Source organism: Equus caballus, chromosome 14 (genome assembly GCF_041296265.1).
Source record: "Equus caballus isolate H_3958 breed thoroughbred chromosome 14, TB-T2T, whole genome shotgun sequence".
In the NCBI taxonomy this organism is placed as follows: Eukaryota; Metazoa; Chordata; class Mammalia; order Perissodactyla; family Equidae; genus Equus; species Equus caballus.
Genome location: NC_091697.1, coordinates 46,964,908 through 46,977,913, shown reverse-complemented (window position 1 = coordinate 46,977,913; position 13,006 = coordinate 46,964,908). Strand labels below are relative to the sequence as shown.

At 38.1% G+C, this 13,006-nt stretch overlaps 2 protein-coding genes across 11 annotated transcripts in view; one reads left to right on the top strand and one right to left on the bottom strand.

Moving 5' to 3' along the window:
• TCERG1 (transcription elongation regulator 1) overlaps window positions 1-7,244 on the top strand; it is a 62,012-nt gene extending 54,768 nt beyond the window's left edge. For 4 of the 10 annotated variants that reach the window (XR_011425056.1, XR_011425055.1, XR_011425054.1 and 1 more), the window contains 6 exons: window positions 161-343; window positions 2,386-2,565; window positions 3,255-3,338; window positions 4,904-5,004; window positions 5,811-5,904; window positions 6,174-7,244. Coding sequence is in view for 5 of the 10 variants with exons in the window: in XM_001503892.6 (XP_001503942.2) it covers window positions 161-343; window positions 2,386-2,565; window positions 3,255-3,338; window positions 4,904-5,004; window positions 6,174-6,375 (750 nt within the window). In the remaining 5 variants the exon portion in view is untranslated. Of the gene's footprint in view, window positions 1-160; window positions 344-697; window positions 874-2,385; window positions 3,158-3,254; window positions 3,339-4,903; window positions 5,005-5,810; window positions 5,905-6,173 lie in introns of those variants that run through there. The other 6 variants (XM_001503892.6, XM_005599328.4, XM_003362796.5 and 3 more) reach the window with 3 other exon arrangements.
• Window positions 7,245-7,976: 732 nt separating this feature from the next.
• Window positions 7,977-11,648, bottom strand: GPR151 (G protein-coupled receptor 151). The gene has a single exon (XM_070233105.1). It carries the CDS (start codon window positions 11,646-11,648, stop codon window positions 10,374-10,376), a length of 1,275 nt encoding a protein of 424 aa, XP_070089206.1. The 3' UTR covers window positions 7,977-10,373.
• Between the last annotated feature and the right edge of the window lie 1,358 nt (window positions 11,649-13,006).

Sequence of the window (13,006 nt, the reverse complement as noted above, 5' to 3'; positions counted from 1 at the left end):
TAAGAATCTTTAGTAGTTGATTTGGAAATGAGGTACAGCGTTTAAATATATTGTTGGTAAAAAACTAGGTTTGAAATTTTGTATTTGGTAAAGTAGCTATTCTGTGGAAGCATATTTTGATGCACTGGGTAAGAAGGATAATGTAATTTTACTTTTACAGAATTTAGACTCAGAAAAAGAAAAGGAGCTTGAAAGGCAAGCCCGCATTGAGGCAAGCCTTCGAGAACGAGAAAGAGAGGTTCAGAAGGCTCGTTCAGAACAAACAAAAGAAATCGATCGAGAGAGAGAGCAACACAAACGAGAAGAAGCTATCCAGAATTTCAAGGCTCTTCTGTCTGACATGGTATATATTACTCTTTTGATATTTTCCTCTAAAGTAGTGGATATTACAAAAATCCATTATATAACCTCATTGGTGAACGTTTCGTACTCTTTAACTTGACTCTCAGGGGGATGATTTGGTAAGTTATTTATAAAGCATTTTACAGTTGAGTACTTGGTATTAGCATCATTAGAATGGGAAAACCCTAGTTATTTAGCATTTTCAGAGGTTAGATGTTTTGTATATATAAAAAATTCATAATCTTTTAGTCTCAAAGCTTTATTTTTTATTGTTCTTAAGTTATTACACACTTAGATGCAGTAGTAATACACAAAGCGTGCTGAATATAATTTAATCTTTTTCTTGATGATTTAGAGTCATCATTGTGATGATCAATTATTGTACATGTAGATGGTATGAGATGTAGGACTGAAGGTATACTGACCCCAGGAGATAGCCTGGAACTTTCTTGAAAATCCTTCTGCATTACCCAGGCTTGTTGGAGATAGCCTGGAACTTTCTTGAAAATCCTTCTGCATTACCCAGGGTTGTTGAGGTATGTAGGGTTTTCTGTCCCTACAGTGAATGCCCCCAGACTGCTCTGCTGTTCTACTTGTTTTTTCTTTCCTCTTCTTGTCACCATCTCTCCTGCTCTTTCTTTTCTGTCTTTCAGTGGGGCTCTTCTCATCACTCCTGTTGCTTCTTCTGATTTCTTTCCTTGCTTCTGCTGGTCTCTGTTCCATTTCCTGCTTCTGTTCTCTGGACAATTACAGTTTCTCTCCCTGCTTCTACTTTCCCCAAATTCATCCTCTTTATTGCAGTCTCAGAAATCTTTGTAAAAGGCAAATCTGATTTTGTCACTCTGTCTGTTGCTTGCAGAGAGTGAAATTTCTCCCTACTTCCAGCAGTTATCTGCATTTCAGATTCAGTCTCCTTAGCGCAATATTCTGTTCTTTCCCTGACTCCCCGACTTTCCTATTGCCTTATGCCCATTGGTTTCCTCTTGCTCCCTATGCTCTAACCTAGCTGAACTTACCTCTAATGAACCGTACTTAAATTTAACAGATCCTACCATTGCTCATGCCAATCCCACCTCCTAGAATGCTTTTAAACTTCGCACTGTGGTGGCAAACTTTGTCATTCTTCAAGAGCACACTCACATCTCTCTTCTGTGAGGCTGATCCTGACCTCTCTAGACAGATTTGACCTCACTGTTCCTTTTACCACCCTTGGGCTCAGCATACACCTCTGCTGCACTCACTCCATGTTATTGCAGTTATTTACTTAAATGTGTGTCTTCCCTAAACAAGACGAGCCCTTTGAAGGAAGGGAGGGCTGGTGTCTTATTTATTATGTATTCCCAGTGCCAAGCACAATGTTTACCTGACATGTATTTAGATACTTGATAAATGTTGGTTAAATAAATGTTTTTATATTTTCATTCATTCTTTCTGTCTTTTCGGCTTCCCATATTTCTTAGCATTGGCAGCACTGTGACTTAACTAGTAATGCTCTTACCAGCAATGAAGCAGTCCTTTCTACTGGTTGGTGAACCAGCCAGATCTGTCATGTCTTCTGTTATCTTCTTAACCATGTTAATTCTTGCTTCTGCTTGAAAGTGTCACTTTCAATATGCAGTTGATAAGTCCAAGTTTGAGCTCAAGATTTGTTGAGTTTTTTTTCTGTGAGCTACTTAGTGCTACAGGAAGACAATGTATTTCCTCTTTTATCCGTATCCAGTTCTCCTATTAGAAGTTGATAAGCTGTTAAATAGAGTATCTACATGTACTGTTAAACTTCTTAGGGACGATAGTTGATGGGAGATACCTTCTTTTCATCCTTTCCTACCTCTAAACCCGTAGTTGATAGCTTAGGTTTGCTCTGGGAGGTGAGATTTCTGGCTTCAAGAAGCAGATTTTCAGTGACTTCTTACCTAAAATGGAGTCACCAGAAGCTGCTTTTATTAAGTGTATCATTCCTGAGCTAAATAAAAATGAGCCTTTTGTTGTTGAAATATGAAAAGATAAGTCTGTCTGGTGATAGATACAGTTCTCTGTTTTAAGGTACGTTCTTCAGATGTTTCGTGGTCTGATACTCGGAGGACTCTCCGGAAAGATCACCGCTGGGAATCTGGATCCTTGCTGGAAAGAGAGGAGAAAGAGAAGCTTTTTAATGAACACATTGAAGCACTTACCAAAAAGAAGAGGGAGCACTTTAGGCAACTTCTGGATGAAACTTCTGCAGTAAGAGTCTTTTCCTATTTTAATCTAGACGAATCTTCGTTAATAATTCCAGAAAGTAAAACATTGATATGATATTTAGTGTCATGGTCTTTAGATCCATTACTGGAATTCGTGGGTTTTATGATTCTTTCTTCTCTGATTTTTTTTTTTTTTATAGTAAAATGTTGATGGCATTCTTACTATTTAAAAATTACTTCCTTTTGGAGTTTTCAAATTCTTATCTGCTCCTGTGGTAATTCAGGATGTCCTTAGCTGTATGTCATCATTGATCGCTTGTGATGATAGATTTAATAGATTCCTTCTTTCGCTCCATTTTCAATTTGGTACTGTGGCCCCCTTGTTTGGCAGTTTGTACACTCTGTTGTCCAGGTTTTGTTCCTGTTTATCTGCTCTCTTTTTTGGCGATGGCTTCTTCAGAATTTATGATGTTGCCCATGGAGATACAGGGTTTGCAGGTGATTGTCTTAGGCCACCCTGAAAGGATGGCCATGAAAATAACTCTTGTGGCAAGCCAACAAAAAGAAATTACCTTAAAGCTGCTTCCCTGTCCCTAACTAGTCCAGTTACGCTTGGGCATTACAAGAGATCGCAGGTCAGTGTGTAATATTATGTACCATATGTGCTGCACTTTGACCCCCACAGTAAGAGTGAGTTGTATTTATGTTTTTTATTCACTTGTCATTTCAAAGATTACCTTAACATCCACATGGAAAGAAGTAAAAAAAATCATTAAAGAAGATCCTCGGTGCATTAAGTTCTCCTCCAGTGACAGGGTAAGTGGGTTTTGTCTGAAATTTACTGTGAATTTATAAATATTAATTGGGTGCTTAATCAGCAGCACTAATATCTTGACCAAAATGAAGTTGGTATTTTAGGTGAATAACTTTTAATCGTATGAGAAATAAATCTGAATTTTAAGTGTATTTTTTTGTTGTTGTACAATATATGAACAAGACAGCACAACAGAAACTTTAAAAATTTTAATCCTGTGTTTTGGCATCTTAGAGATTTAATGAAGCTATAGTTTCTATTTATTGTATAGTCAGGTCCCACTAGATAGATATATTCAGGCTGGCAGTTCGTCCCAGGCTGTCAAAGTGCCTGACTCTTAAGCCATGCTAGCAGAACACCGTAATGTGATCTCTAGTTCTTATGTGCTTCCGAGACTTTGTGGGGTAAAGGAACCTCAGGTGAGTGCAGTTTGTAGAAGCTGAGCCCTGTTCTGGTGCACTCTGATGCTGTGTGGGAAACGAACTCACCTAGGGTCTGAAATAGTGAACAATGTCAAGGAAAGTGTAGCTTACTAAAGTCCATTTTATCCTTTGGCCTTTCATTTGTTCTCTCTTCCTGTCATTCTCCTCTCCTGGTTGGTTTTTCTAGGTCTAGAGTCCAAAAACCCATAGATCTAATATTCCTTTCCCATCACACCTCATTAAGTTGGATTTTATTAGATGTGCAGACCACAAAATACACATGGCTAGGAAAGATGGGTAGACTGATAGCTGAGAGAGCCAGTCTCTAACTTTTTAACTTTTCTGACTCTTTAGAATTGATACTAAGGTCTTTGTTTTAGCCCAAAGAGTTTATACCTATCATTACTGTCCCCTTAGAAGAAAAGCTAAAGGCTTAGTAAAACTTAGGTTCTGGGTGTTATCTCATGGTTAGTGTATCCATAAATTATACTACATTAGTGTCTTTGTGCTTGAAGATATAAATACAGTCTGCAGGAAATGCACATTTAACCCTTAATTTCCCTATTTTTTTTTTTGTAAGGAAGATTGGCCCTGAGCTAACATCTGTTGCCCGTCTTCCTCTTTTTGCTTGAGGAGGATTGTTGCTGAGCTCACATCTGTGCCTATCTTCCTCTATTTTGTGTGGAATGCCACCACAGCATGGCTTGATGAGTGGTGGTAGGTTGATGCCCAGGATCCAAATCTGCAAACCCCTGGCCACTGAAGTGGAGCACACGGACTTAACCACTACACCAGTGGGCCGGCCCCTAATTTCCTTATTTTTAAGAGCATCTAAGAGGTTGTTATGAAGAGTAAAGGAGATATCTTCATAAAACCCTCAGCACAGTGTAGAACATAGCAAGCCCTCAAGTTTTAGCTACTGCTGTTATATCAATATGGTTTCTCTTTCTTGCTTTCTTTTGGCCTTAACAATGTACATTGCAGATTTTGCATTTTAATAAATTTTATATGAGCAAAAATAACCTTATATTGCCTTTTTCTTGTGCAGTTTTTATGATGCAACTTAAAAATTACTGGTTTAGTAAATAATTGATACTAATTTTGGAATTAGTGGATTTTTTTCTAATTTTATTGTCTTTTTGCAGAAAAAACAAAGAGAATTTGAAGAATACATCAGAGACAAATACATCACAGCCAAAGCTGACTTCAGGACGCTTTTGAAAGAGACCAAATTTATAACATATAGGTGTGTGCCATGAAATGTTTCATATCGGCAGTCATTGTCTTTACTAGCTCTTACTCTAATGGCCAAGGCAAACTTTGCATTCACACACATGTTGACATTATTAATTTTTAGGAATAAGAAGCAGCCAACTTTTATCAAAAAGGCCAAATACAGCCCATATCTATCGTACCTTTTTTTTTTTTTTAAGAAAGGGCCCAGATGTCAATTCTTATTTTGTTACCCACCCATCTAGTTTTTTAAACATACTTTTGTTTTTACTTCACTGCTTTTTTAGGAGTTTCCCCAAGTATATAAGAATTGCATTTCATGAAGAGACTTTTTAAATAATTCTTCACTGTCAATTACCATTGCCTCCTCTGAAGACTATTCAGTGTTGTTGAACCCTTCTACAGCTAGAAATCATCTTATTTAAGCTCAGCAAAAAATGTTTTTTCTCAGAGGAAAGGAGTTTGCTGGATACTTGTAAACGAAAATTTAAATGATAAAATCAGAGCTTTAAAACGAGATTTCTCTGTGACCTATCCAGTGGTTCCCCATGCCAACAATTTATCATCAGCAAAACAATTTTACATTGCTTATCAATCAGTATGCAGGAAACCATTTTTGTTTCATGCTCCAGCTTTTCTTCTTTTATGAGAAAAATTTGAAACATCTTAAGGGTATGTGCACGGGAGGATAGATAGTGCTGAGGGTGTGGTTTTTAGATATTTTGTCATTGGATTTTTTGGTCAGGATCCTTAATGTTTTGCATCAGCTTGGGCTTTTAAATTAGATGTGAAGTAAGACTTCTTTCTACATTTTTATAGTTAATTTAGTGAAAGATGTGAAAGTGAAAGCTTGTGAAAGATGCTGGGATTGGCAGCCCCGCAGACTGAAGTCCTCTGTTCATCCACAGAACAGGTACAGCACGGGCGAGATTTACCCACCCACCCTCAGCCCTGATCTGGAGGGACCACCAGTAGGGGCGGGAGGGTAATTCAGCTTCTGAGGCCCTTTCACTCCTTGGAGTCTTTGCTGAGGCGACTTACAAAGGTGACCACTGCAGTGCAGTTTTTCTTAAAAAAATAAAAATGGAAACACAATTAGGAACTAGATGGACATTTCCAGCTCATTTCTGAAAGACCTAGGAACAGCAGGCAGTAATTCTTCGACTTCTTTTCTTCTTTCAGATCCAAAAAGCTAATTCAGGAATCTGATCAGCACCTGAAAGATGTAGAAAAAATTTTGCAGAACGACAAACGGTATCTAGTACTAGACTGTGTGCCAGAGGAGAGGCGTAAATTGATTGTGGCGTATGTGGATGACCTGGATCGCCGGGGTCCACCCCCACCTCCCACGGCATCAGAGCCCACAAGACGATCAACAAAATAATTCTGAAAACTCTTCCACGGGGGTATCTATTAATTCAAAACGCTTGCATGAGCCAATTTTCAGGTTTTTACATGTATGTGCATTAGTCAAACTATTCAAAATCATCTGATGAACAGGAGGAGAAGCATTCATGATCAGTTTCTGAACAGAGAACACTTTGGAAATATTTATGCTTTTCTTTGTGTGGCATGACTGACATACATACTCAAATATAGGCTGTCTCTAGTAAATCTAAAATCTTGAAGCTAAAAATCATCCTTTTATGAGGTGTGGAAGTCAGTGACTTTGGTGACGTTCTTTCTAGCAGTGTTATACATGCAAGACGTGAGAGCATTTGTGGTTTGAACTTGCAAGATGCAAATACCACAGACTCCAAGAAAACCTAAGTTGGGGTTTGTTTTATTTCGATTTTGTTTTTTAAAGCGGGTAAAAGAGAAAACACTGAAAATTGAATTCTTATCTTCCAGAGGCTAAGATTATTATAATGGACATACTTTTACCTTTGTCTCTAAAGAACACTTTAGTTTTATTTGTTCACTTATGTGCTTTGATTATCCCCTCTGCATTATAGGCCACGTCTTGTTGTTTAGCGTAAGAGAAGATTTATTTAGTAATTTCTTCTCAGGTATGGAACCACGGTCATAACTAACATATTGGCCAGAATAGGACTGCTGGTTAAACACATTTTTATTCACCATTAAGTGATCTCTCAATATTCTGGATTAGACAACAAATTACCTTTCTTGGGTGTTCCCTGTAAACTATACTCCTGTTTGAATGTTAAACTTTTGTTTCTAAAGTTTAATTTTAAGATGTTTGAATGTTCAGTTTATGTATTTGAACTACAATAAACCAACCCTTTTTATATATGTGGATTGTATATGATTATTGTTAACATAATTTATAAAAATTTCTTTTAAACCTTTTCTTAAAAGCAGCAGCAAATGTAATGTGGCACAAAGAAAGGTGACTTTAAGTCTTGAATATCACACAGTTTTTAAAGACCTGAATGTAATAATAAATTATCTGCAGTATAAAAGGGAAGGAGTTTGTGAAGAACCATTTTGGTGCTCAGTCTCTTAGCAAAATCTTACTGCTTCGTAGCAAGAAGATGCTGATTTTTTTGTTTTCTTGTTTTTGTCTTTTATATTAACATATTAATGATCAATGCTTTTTTGGCATCCTTTTAATGTGTTAGCACATCATACCATGAATCTTATCTTTGATTCCCAGTTGCTCTTTCTAGCTTTATCTCCCCAGTTTAAAAACCCCTTCTATTTCAGTCCTTTATAGATTGCAAGTTTCAGAGTAGTAAATGAATAAAATGCTTAAGAAACATATGTTAATAGGATATTTTATTTTCCCTATTATCTCACACCTACTATGGTTTCAACAAAACCTAAAAAGAAGGAATATCACCAGATCTGTATTTGTGTTATGTGCACACACACATCACACACACACAAACATTCACATCTGTGTTACTGACTACTTAGCTTAAATATATGAAGTGCTACAGAAAGTATATGAACTCTGTATGTAGAAACCTGGAATTGATTATCTGACTAAGGTCTTAAATTGTAAAATTGATAATTAATAGGGTACTTTTTTCTCTTTTTTTGAAATTTATTTTTATAAATTCATTGAGTGATTTCTAAGTTCTATGAGGAGTGAAACTGAGTGTTTGCCAAAAGGAACACAACTATTATAGAAATATGAGTGCCCTACAAAGGTGGATTTCTAGAATGCTTTCTTTTGTTATTCTAAATGCCATGTAGTATTGTTTCCCCACTACATTCTGCTTCTCACAGTAGAGAAGTGTGAAGAAAATGGTTTGGTGATATCTATCCTAATAATGTCCTGCTTTTGTCATAAAGTATTTGGGATTGATTGTTCATATAAGGTGCAAATCAAACTTTTCTGTGCAGATTTCTTACAGGGATCAAGTCAGGACTTTGTGTATTAGGTTCTTAATCAAATGCTCGTTGTAATTACACTGTGTGTCAGTATCTGCATCTTGATTTGGTGCTTATCAGCAAACGCTTTTAAAATACGTGATTCAGTTTACCCTGAGCCCAATGCCAGTGTTAAGGTCTGACCTCCCCATGAAGCCCCATTGTGCCAAATGATGATTTTGAAAGGAGCATTCAAGACAAAGACAGCTTTAAGTTGCCAGAACTATCTGAAGTAAAACATAATTGTTTTATTTGTTTACAAGTTAAAATGTCAGACACTGGAAGCTTTACATCCTACATTTATTATATATAATGAACATAAAAATCTTTAATTCAAATAGTTCATCACAGACAATTTTAAAGGTAATCCCTTTGTATAACTATTGTCTCACAAAACTATTTTTTATACTTGAGATAAATTGTACTTTATGTTATCCTGTGAGCCTTAAAATAAAATTTGTAATGAACCAAGTGAAAAGAAAATAGCCATATCTTCTGTGTTAAAAAAACAAACCATAACCATTTGTAAAAAAAGTAAACCCCAAAAACCCACACTGAACATTTTTTTTTAAATAAAAATTTTGTCCACAGCATATTTTTATATTTCAAATTCTCCATTGCTTACCCTAAAGGCAGTTTTTTCTGAGGGAAACCCTCAGTGAAAATACCCCAGGATTTCCATAACAAAGTAATCAAGAATCATGGATAAATGTCCTTATTATGTTTAATAAGGGAATAAATGTATCAGAGTCATTACGTATGCTTTACGGTGCTGTAAAATGAACAGTAATTGCCTGTTATTCAAATTACACTGTTAATATGTTTGGGAACACAACATTTAATTTTATTGTTTTTCTTTCTGTACTGCCCTCATGCTTTTTGTTTTCTATTCTTAGCCAGATTATCTGTCTTGTGTCCATTGAATTTTCTCTTTTCCATATGAATCTCTCTTTTTTCTGGTTACTCTTGATTACCCTTATAGCTTAAAAGCCCTGAGGTGTTTTAAAAGTTGGGCATGATTCAAGTTCAATATATGGAAACATTTAATATCATTTAACAAGAAAGAGCACCATCTCTATTCCTCCTTTGTATCTGTATTTTGAGGGTTGCCTTCAGTAGGTAATACCTCTGTCATTTACCATAGCTTATAGTGTATCTTGAGAGAAAAGAGATACTGGGACAGATTGATTTTAGCTTGTAGAAGAGTAACTGTTTCCTGCATTTGGAAGCGTAGATAATTGGGAAGAGAAGGAAGGATAGTCTTTAAGTTCTTTCTCCATATCAAAATAGAATGGCATGCTAAGCTGCTAAAATCCTCAGAAACTGAAGTCTCCCTGAGGTGGCTTAAAAAGACCAATGAAGCAGGTTTTAGTATATGGCAAAGTTTGAATTTACCTGAACTTAGCCAAAATAAGCCATGGTTTGAAATTAGCCCAGAATGAGAATAAGGTGCTGGTCCTTATTCTGCAGCCTTCAGTCATGGAAATTCTGTATGGATTTTCATCAAGTAAGTTAAGATTTTTTTTAAAAAAAAGATAACATTAAAATTTATTTGTTAATGTGTTAAAGTAAAATCTCTTAATTGGAAATAGATTTTGAGCTTTGGTTATGTGAAATAAAATTTGATAGGTGAAGTTAGAGCTAGCACATTCAGGAGGAAACTAAAGGTAAAGGGGTTTATTTAGCCTTTGACAATAAGCTCTACTCCAACCAGTAAAGGGCTGGTGCTAAAAAGTACCCGAAAACAGCCATTGTGAACAAGAGGCAAAATAGCTGGGCTTTCTAATCACTGTGGCAGGAGCATCTTCATAGAACACTTACGGTTAATTCTTTAGGCAGCCAGGTTATAATTCTGAAACATAATTATTACTCCTAACATGGTGTTCTACTTACCAAGTTGCACAGTTTGAAAATGCAGACTGTGAAGCATTTTTGTAGTTCTTAACAGTAATAATTTTAGCATGTTTTATATGGTAAAGTCAGCAGTATTGATAAGCAGCAGTACAAGTAAATACAATAATCGCATTTGCTTTGAAACTTAATCTATTTATCACAATCTCCGCCTGTCTCTTGACCTTCATGTTCCCAGGGCATAGGGTCATTGTCTTGTACACAAGGGACTGTGTCCCTCTCATGCCAAAACTGCTCTACATCAGGGAGGATGGGAATCTCTGCCTTGTCACTTTTCTCTTTGCTGCAGGAGGGAGAACCAGTTTCCTCTTTGTCTCGTGTGGATGTTGGGGACTCTAGAGATGGCACATTGTCAGGAAGGACCTCTGAGTTACCAGTTGGTATTTCCTGAGACTCAGAGGCAGTGGGATGTTTTTTGGTTATCATCCATTTCCATAAGCCTTTGAAGCCTTCCTTGAACTCCTCTGACATCACTAGAAAAATGAGAGGATTTGCTGAAGAGATGGAAAACATTAGAACTTGAGATAGGGCTATAAAACCTTGTGGTGGGGCTGGGCCTCCAGCTTTCACGTGCCATATCCACAGCCAAGCTACCCATTCAGGGAGCCACAGAATAGCAGAGATGATGGCAATGCTCAGCAGCATCACTGTGAGTTGCCTTGAGCGCATCTGGTTTCTAAGATTTTGAGTCTTAGTTCCTCGTTTTTGGCATTGGCCATAAGCTCTCCAGAAATAAAAGCTGGCGAAGAGTAATGGAAAGCAAAATACCAGGAGAGGGTAGAGCTTACCAAACATTGACATGAACTCTTTGGCCACAGCGGGTACATCCATGAGGCACATTTCCACACCTGCGTAATGCCTAGTGGTGCTAAAGAACCATTCTGGTAAGGGTAGCAGGCTGGCCACAGCCCAGATGGCCACCAGCACTGACCAGATGGTGCAGTTGTGGATACTTACTTGCTTGGCTGGGTCACTTGCATACATGAAGCATACTTTGGCCACTGCAACGATTGTCAGGCTCTTGGCTGCCATGCATGTGTGGATGAACCAGTCAGAGGACTTGCAGACAAACCAGCCTAGATCCCAAACACCTTTGGAGTATGCTGTAGCTCGGACAGGCACAGAAAAGAGCAGGAGAGAGAGATCAGCCAGGCTGAGATTCAGAATCAGGGAGTGGATCATGGATGGCTTTCCTTTCCAAGCACGATGAAGGAGGGTGCCCATCACACACAGGTTTCCCACGAAGCCCACCAGGCAGACAGCCACCAAGAGAGCTGGGACTATAGTCCTCCAGTCCTTGGAGTCAGAAGGCAGGTACCCTCCAGCAAAGTGGAGGTGAGCAGAAGACACATTCATGGTGCTGGAGTTGGAGTCTGCAAAGGCAGCTGCCAGCATCACCTTTTCCATCCAGCTCCTTCTTACAGAAGTTAGCTTCTCTTTGTCTTTTTGCCTTGGCTGTTTTGCATAGGAAATAAATACGCTGTCATCAGTGTCAAATGACACCTCTGGCTCCTCCTCTTGCTTGTTTCCTGAGAGCAGGATGTGGAAGAAGGTTGACTGCTAAGCTCTTCTCTGCTGCCTGTGATTCACCTTGACTGCACTGAATGACAGGCCGCAGGAGCACATGGTTACTGCTCATTAGCAAGTCTAATGTCAAACTGGCAGCCCTGTGTAGTAAAAAAACCAGTATACCCATAAATGATAAATGAGGAGAACATACATGTAAGTGGGATATGTTTCTGGGGGGTCACTAGAGCCAGTCAAGGCAATTATTTTCAACCAGCCGTTTGTAAAATCCTGGCTGTGGTCTGTAATTCAGTAAACACTATATCTGAATCGAGTCCTTTAAACTTAAGCCTGCACAGGAATCACCTGGATAGCTTGATCCAGTTAGTCTGGAGTAGGGTCCAAGAATTTGCATTTCTAACAAGTTCGCAGGGGATGTTGATACTGCAGGTTGGGGACCACACTGTTAAAGCAAGAACTGATGCTGCTTATTTTTTCCCCTGCAGAAACGAGCTTCCTCTTCTTTTACCCGGCCCTCACCACCACTTCAGCCCCATCAACAGCTGGCTGAGATCAAACACACAGAGCTGGATAATGAAAAAAAGCTGGAAAGAAGTCCTATTGAAAAGTCTACTGGAGCCAGCCCTGATGGCCTAGTGGTTACAGTTGGGTGCCGTCACTGCTTTGGTGGCCTGGATTCATTTCCCGGTGGCAAAACCACACAACCTGTTTGTTAATTGCCATGCTGTGGCTGCGGCTCACATAGACGAACCAGAAGGACTTATGACAAGATATACAACCATGCACTGGGGCTTTGGGGAGGGAAAAAAAGTCTAATTATGGATGACTTTAAATATTTTCAGTTTTTTATAGGTGATTTTAGAGCTCTGAATTAGAACAGGTTTAAACCTAGTAAGACTTTTCAACAACCGCGGTGATTAAGGCAACCAAATTTTGAATTAAGCTGCTTTTCAGAGAGAATTCCTAAAGGATTTACTGAGACAAGAAATAAACAATTTCTACGTGAAAGGTATTTAAGAGATTTTATAGAAAATGACACTTTAAAGTTGGGAAAAGACAAAATTCTTGCATAAGATGATTCTAGAACCAGTCTTGAAATATTATAATGGGCAGTAGAAAGATGCTGTAGAGATCAAAGGAGCTAGAATTGTAACAGCCAGATCTTAAGTTTACGTGAAGGAAGCCATGTTAGGGAAAAGAAGCAACACTGTAACTATGATCCTGATTCACTAGTCTCT

What these genes read in the sequence shown, in the direction of transcription:
- GPR151 (XM_070233105.1), bottom strand. Translation starts at nt 11,648, where the DNA reads ATGGAAAAGGTGATGCTGGCAGCTGCCTTTGCAGACTCCAACTCCAGC.